Here is a 7,373-nt window from a genome sequence, read left to right as displayed (position 1 = left end):
TTTGCTTCTCTGTTTCAATTTAATTAATGAGTTTTCTTTGCTTCTGCTTTTATTTTGATTTCTTGGGGGGTCCTGGCTTTGCTTTGATTTCTTTGCTGTTCCAATTAGTTGGTCTGGTTTGGGATATTGGTTTTAATTTTTTTTGTGTGTGTGTGTGTTATTTTGAGATGTTTTTTCTCAATCATCTCTTCTTCCATTCATTTCCCTCCTTATTCCTCACTTCTCGGCTTTATCAAATAGCATCCGCAACACTGCTGAGCTGTGGTCTTTCTATTTTACTAAATTGTGAGCTAGGTCTTGGTTTGGGGATCAAGGTTGGGTTTCTCTGCGTGTACCATCGCGGTCTGGGTTAAAGCTGCTTGTCTGTGTGGTTTTCACCTTGTCCTTTGTTCTTCCTCTCCATCCCCCTGATTCCGGTACTTTCCTCCCTCTCGTCTCTGTAAGTTTCTTTATCTCCCGTTTCCTTTCTCCCCAGAGCCTCGCTTCCTTTGGCAGTCTCATCGCTAGCCACCATGTACACTGAGAGTGAGGACAAGTCGCCAAAGCCCAGCGAGGAGACCTTCAGCTTGTTCGATGAAGAGGTGTTCACCAGGCAGTACACCGTCCTGAAGAACCTGAGCCAGGGCGGCAATAACGAAGTGAGGCTCTCCTTGCACCGCCTCACGGGCACACAGGTTGTGGTGAAGGCGCTGGTGAAGAGTGAGAAGGGGGCGGCGCGGGCGCTAAGACTGTCGGAAGTCGAAATCATGAAGGTGCTAAACCATCCAAATATTGTTTCCCTTCTACAAGTGATGGAAACAAAACAGAACATTTACCTAATTATGGAAGAGGCCCAGGGAAAGTTGCTGCTTAATCGAGTGCAGGGGGCCGGATACCTGAAGGAAGATGAAGCTAGGAGCATATTTATCCAGCTGCTCAGTGCCATTGGCTACTGTCATGACAATGGAATCATTCACCGAGATCTGAAGCCTGACAATATAATCGTGGATGAGCAGGGCCAGGTTAAGATAATTGACTTCGGGTTAGGTGCTAGATTCTTGCCTGGGCAAAAACTGAAAAGGCTCTGTGGAGCGTTGCATTTCATTCCTCCGGAAATATTCCTCGGCCGCCCATATGATGGGCCCAAAGTAGACATGTGGGCCTTGGGAGTAGTTCTGTATTTTATGGTGACTGGGCTTGCTCCTTTTACAGCGACCACCTTGTCGGAACTGAGTAAAAGAGTCTTGCAGGGAAGGTACCACATTCCATACTATCTGTCTAAAGACTTACGGAGTATCATCGGCATGCTGTTGACAGTAAACGCAAGGCAGAGACCAAGTGCTCAAGACCTCTTAAGTCACCCATGGCTTCAAGGAGAAAAGACTTTAACATTTCCTACCAATGGTGATACCAGCTCCCCAGACCATGACATAATGGTAGCCATGGAAAAGATTGGGTTTTGCTTGAAGGACACCACAGAATCATTAAAATGCAAAAAGTTTGACGAAACTATGGCTACATACCTCCTGCTGAGAGGTCAGGCATCTCAAAATGATGCTAGTGGTGTCCAAACAAAGATAATGAAGCCAGGGGCGGCACCTATCCCTTCGAGAGCAGACCCTGACATTTTCCCTCTGCCTCTCAAGAGAAGGGCTAGTGAACCTTCCCTTAGTTCAGTCAGATCCTCTGAACAACATACTCTAAGACAAATCGGTGAGACAGATGCTCCTGCCCAACCCAAGAAGTCAGCCCTTAAGGGCAGTGGTTACAAGCGGTCCATGACCGCCCCTTGTCTGTCCTTACAAAGAGACACTACAGTGAATGTAGCGACCACCAGCTGTTCCACTGGCTCCCCGGCAGAAAAGACCTTACATGGCCCAGAAAGAGGTGGGACTTCAAGCCCCCCGCAGCCCAGGGGCTGGGCAAAATGGAAGAAAAGAATTGGAGCATGTTTCCGGTCCCTGTGCTGCTGTGTGTCACCTCACAGAAAGGTGCGCCCGCAGTAGTGGGAGGGCACCTTGAGATGACAGGAGGCCCAGGCATGGCTCAGGTACGTCGGTAGATTTGCTTATTTTTTACTAATGTCTTACATATAGACAGTTCCTGATGAAGTTCTCGAGGTACAGTGAGTTACATCTAGTTGTATCTAGATCGTGTGGGATGTGGGTGCCGGTACAATTAAACACATGTACCATACTTTCTTACTCCAAGAGCATAGAACCAGGACACAAGCCCAATCAAATCAAACCAAACAAAATCAAACCAAGTTATTTACATGGCTCAGTTCACTGTCCCAAGCATAGGACTTGGGATAATCCAGGCTGCAGAGGATCTTGGGCCACTCCTCTTCTGGGTTTCCTTTGTCTGCAGCCCATATGTCTTACTTGTCATGCCAGGTGGAGTCTTACCACACCTAGCATTGATATGGGTTGTCATCACACAGTCTCAACATCTCCAGTGTGCTGAGGTCTGCCCCGCGGGAAGGCTAAACCTTCAATGACAGAATCCCCTGGCCTCCCACTACACCAAGCTATGGCTGTTCTCTACACCCTCTTTGACCCTTCAGCTCCCAGGCAGCCAGAACCACGTGGGAAATCTTTACACATGGTCAAGTGTGTCTTCCAGCACAAGAAGCAACCTTTGCCACCATTGAATCCAAGCTTCTCTGAGATCCACCAAGGAAATGCTCTTGAGAAGAGTTTAGCTCCATGGTGCCTCTCTCTTCCCTCATGGCCAACATCTCAGCCAAAGCCACATTGCACCACTGTCCTGGCCATCCAGGTTTCCCTTTAACTTTCTGCTCTCTCATTCATCAAAGCCGATTCTTTGCCTCCCCCCATTACCCCGCCCCACTGATCAGTACTCAGAGCTTACCAAATCGAATACAGTGCAAAATATGGTGGTGATACTATGTAAAATGCCTGGGCAGTCCCATCATTAATCAATAAAATGGCCCACAAACATGCCCACAGGCAATCTGATGAAGGAATTTTTATCAGCAGTTTCCCTGTCTCAGACGATCCTGGCTCATGTCATTCCAACAGACATTTAACAAGTCATCCCCATAAACTTCAGAACCAAGCGTATGTGTTTCACATGGTCTTACAAGACTGTGTTTGAGGTTGGGCTGGTCCTCTAACTGCTAGAATAGGGAGGAAATCAGAGCAAATCAACCCAAGTGTAATTGTTGTCTCTGGATACAGCCAGAAGGTCCATTTCCTGCAGATTCGACTCTTGTCTTTCCCATAATTTAAAAACGTGGGAACGGGAAGCCAGAATCTCTACTAGTTCAGCACATTCAAGTGGAAAGTGAATTGGACCCCAGTGTGGCTGCCCCGAGAGGCTGTTCCCATGGGTCTTTAGCGTCATGTTCGTATGCCTCCCGATGTGACAACCTTACATTCGATTATTCTCTCAATCTACCCCAGTCATTCAAGGTAGGCATTTGTAAACCATAGATTTAGGATATTTTTCCTTAAATCTGTTCCTTCTGCCCATCTTTCCTAGTAGATCCAAAATTCTTATTCACAACTGAAATCACAATGATTGCGGGTCAGTATCCAGGCTGTTACAAAGCCTTCTTGCTTGTGGTTGAACTCCAATTAGAAAGTATAACAATGCTCACCACAGAGCGACAAGGGAGGAGGATAAGGATTAGGGAGGTGAGGTCCTGGGTCTGATGAAGATGAGTTACATGGTGGGAACAAGGACAGACCTGGGAGGGGGTGACAAAGAACCAAGTTCCAGAGGAACCAGCCTAGAGAGCAGCCAGTAAGATCACAGTCACTAAGTGTCCCAGTCTTCTGCCTCCTTGCATTCAGAGCAGCAGCCACAAGACACTGAGCTTCATGATCCCATGGGCATTGGGTTCCACTCCTTAGTGGGACAGAGATGCAGAAAGAAATGCAGTGTCACAGGCTTTTCTCTCCTCGCCTAGAATGCTCCTTTGGCTAGGAAGGAGGTAAAAATATAATAATGTTGAAGGGTTGCCCATGGGAATATTCTTATCATCTGAAAGTCTCTCAGGGAATTCTAGTTGATGAGGACCAGGAAGCTAACAGCAGGTGGAGATCAGCAACAACCCCCTGGCTGCCAGACCAGGATGCAGGCAAATCCTCAGCTGCAATCTCTGCACAGTCCCTAGCCCTCCCTCCCAGCTTCCTCTTCCACACAGAAGAAAGGCACAGAGGCAGCACTGAAACCACCCCACATGCTCTTGCCATGCCTTTGACCTTGTCCTCTTTGAGTTTTACAGCTCTTAACTGATTGGCCTTTCCTCCCCCCAGGGCAAGCAGAAGCCCCACCAGTCAGCAGATATGCCTGTCTCCCAAACTACCTCACCATGGCTCTTGCTTCTGGCTGATGACCTCATACTCAGGCTCCCTGACATCAGAGGAAGAGAAGAGACTCCAGAGCCACAAGCCTGCTTGTCAGAGAAGGAAGGGGGAAGACTGGTGCTGCCCTGGAGACCTTCCGGAAGTGGACCACCCGGGACTTGATGCTCCAGCTCAGGCTGGGAGCACATTCCTGCTCCTCCCACTAAAACTCAACATGCAGCTGCAGCAGAGGGCCTGGCTCATGTGGAGTTGTGCCTCTGAGACCTGCTGCTTCTGGGACCTGCCCTTCACAGAGGACTGTTCTTCCTTGCCTTCCAGGGCCTCCTAGAGTTAATGATTATGTCTCCCAACCTTCATGATCAGTATTCTACTGCTGAAAGACCCCCCCCCTTAGAAACAATAAATGACATTTCTGTAAGGTTGTGCACACACGGGCAGGCTGGGGTCCCAGGTGGCCAACTAAGATACCAGTGGGCAGCCAGCTTAAAATAGACAAAGAAAGGAAGACACTCATAAGCCCAGCTTTCAGATAAGCCACAGCCCCGACTGGTACCAGGAGTTGTGTCCTTGGAGCCATATTTCTGCCACAGTTCCCACACTTAGATAAGCCCAAAGCAACTATCCTTGGAAGCCGCAACACCGGCTGGTACCAGGAGCCGTGTCCTTAGACCCATATTTTTGGGCTCACTCCCTGGCCACTTTTAAACTAGCCAATTAAAACCCTGTTACTATGGTTCTGCTTCTGTACCTCGCTTCTGCCCCCCAAACCCTATAAAAAAGAAACTGTCCCTTGGTCCGGCAGGCCAGTCTTTTGAATAGGCTCTCACCCACGGACGTCTGTGAACAATAAAACCCTCTTGCGACTTGCATCCAGTGGTCTCGGCTGGTTCTTGGGTCCTGGGGTCTCCTCAGATAAAGGTCCTCTCAACGAGGGTCTTTCATTTGGAGATTCCACCGAGATAGAGGCCCCTGACCTGGAGATCTCCAACCCACCACCGGGAGGTAAGCCAGCCAGCACTTCTGTCTGTTGTGGAGCTCTCCTGTCTTCTGTCTTTCTGTTCAGTGTTTCTTGAAATCAGTGTACTTCTCAGATCTGAGTTGCCCTGTATCTGGTGGGTCAGGGAAGGAGCTGACGAGCTCAGACTTCTTTCCCGCAGCCCTGGAAGACGTTCCAAGGGTGTCTGGAGCCCGATTTTTCGGTGCTCAGCCTATATCAGAAGGATATGTGGTCCTGGTAGGGGACGAGGGGTCCGGACCCTCTAAGTCCCCGTCTAAGTTTCTGCTTTCGGTTTTACGCCGAAGCTGCGCGGCGCAGTTTTGTCTTGGTCTCGTTGTTACTGTTTGTGTTTGTATTGTCTCTCTGTTGGTTTTCTTCGAAGAAACTATGGGTCAGACAATAACCACCCCTTTGAGTCTTACACTAGATCACTGGTCTGAAGTGTGTGACCACATACACAACATGTCGGTGGATGTGAAGAAGAGAAAGTGGCAAACGCTGTGTATGGGAGAGTGGAATTTAATGGGTGTTGGGTGGCCTAAGGAGGGTTCCTTTAACTTGGATATTATCTCCCAGGTCAAGGAGTGAGTCTTTGACAAGGGTCCGCATGGCTACCCTGACCAGGTACCATACATTGCTATCTGGGAAAACCTAGTCCTAGAACCCCCTCCTTGTGTGACTCCCTTTGTACAACACAGGGGGCCCTGGTCAGGTCAGTAATGACAGCTAAGGCGACCGCCCCTTCCCTGACCTTCCCCTCTTCCCTAACCCCCTCTTCCTCTTCTCTCTACCCTGCCCTCACTAAACTTCCTAAACCTCTCACCCCCTCCAAAGAAGTGATTCCCCCAGACCCTAATACCCCCCTTATCAAACTCCTTTCTGAAGAACCCCCTCCCTACAGATCCCAGGTCCCACAAGGAGCAGGGACCGCTGGGCAAGGGAACCAGCCTAGGGAGCCTCTGACCCCCTCCCCAGTGGCTGGGAGACTCAGGGGAAGACGTGAGCCCCTGGCGGAAACCCCCTCCCACCTGTTGCCCTTGAGAGAAAATCCAAATGGCCAGACCTACTACTGGCCCTTTTCTGCCTCAGACCTCTACAACTGGAAGCAACATAACCCTGCTTTCTCCAGCGATCCAGCAGCCCTTACTAACTTAATTGAGTCTGTTCTAGTCACCCACCAGCCCACCTGCGACGATTGCCAACAGTTGCTGCAGGCACTCCTGACTTCTGATGAGAGACAAAGGGTCTTCTCAGAGGCCCGCAAAAATGTTCCAGGGGAAGATGGCCGTCCCACTCAACTACCTAGTGAGGTCGATGCAGCTTTTCCCTTGACCCGACCAGACTGGGCCTACCACACGCCTGCAGGTAGGGGAAGCCTACATCTTTATCAACAGTTGCTCATGGTGGGTCTCCGAGGGGCAGGTAAGCACCCCACTAATTTGGCCCAGGTTAAGCAAGTATTACAGAGACCAGATGAGCCACCGTCAGTGTTTCTAGAAAGGCTTAAAGAGGCCTACAGGAGATATACTCCCTATGACCCGGAGGATGTTGATGTCATTTAAATCTTCTGGTAGCAGATCCCAATGGATCCTTTACCTGAACTGGGAGGCCTCCCCTACCTACATTTTGGCCTCCACTCTGTCTCCAGTCCAAAAGCATGTCACCTTTTTCTGCCTCTCCTCTTCCCCTCTCCAACACCTCTTGGAGAAGCAAAATTAGCATCAAAATACAAACAGCACCTGGGCTATCACAGCACTTTCCCATTTGTCCAATTAAAAGGCTCTTTTCTCACATATAAATTGAGCACAACTACTACCATTTTGTAATTTATAAAGTGCAAAATATGCCTAACTAACACCCAGTCCATCATTTTTGTCAGTTAAATAGAACATTCTGTTATCTATCCTGACTTAAGAGAAGCTTACAATCTATATGCTATGTCCTGGTACAATCTATATGCTATGTCCTGGTTAGCTTGTATCCGATCTGAAAACTATCCTCTTAATATGTTCTCTCAATGATAAACAGCCTGGGTGGGCTATGAGACTGTAACTAGTCTC

At 48.9% G+C, this 7,373-nt stretch overlaps 1 protein-coding gene across 1 annotated transcript; it reads left to right on the top strand.

Annotated features, from left to right (window-relative positions):
* Positions 1–512: 512 nt before the first annotated feature.
* Positions 513–5,901, top strand: LOC308432627 (sperm motility kinase Z-like; the record flags this gene model as incomplete). The annotated part of the gene is made up of 3 exons (XM_080932396.1): positions 513–1,866; positions 5,229–5,318; positions 5,438–5,901. 3 exons carry the CDS (start codon positions 513–515, stop codon positions 5,899–5,901), a joined length of 1,908 nt encoding a protein of 635 aa, XP_080788522.1.
* Positions 5,902–7,373: the final 1,472 nt, after the last annotated feature.

Source organism: Micromys minutus (genome assembly GCF_963924665.1).
Source record: "Micromys minutus genome assembly, chromosome: 18".
In the NCBI taxonomy this organism is placed as follows: domain Eukaryota; kingdom Metazoa; phylum Chordata; class Mammalia; order Rodentia; family Muridae; genus Micromys; species Micromys minutus.
The sequence above is the reverse complement of the archived record's forward strand: the minus strand, read 5'-3'. Positions and strand labels throughout refer to the sequence as shown.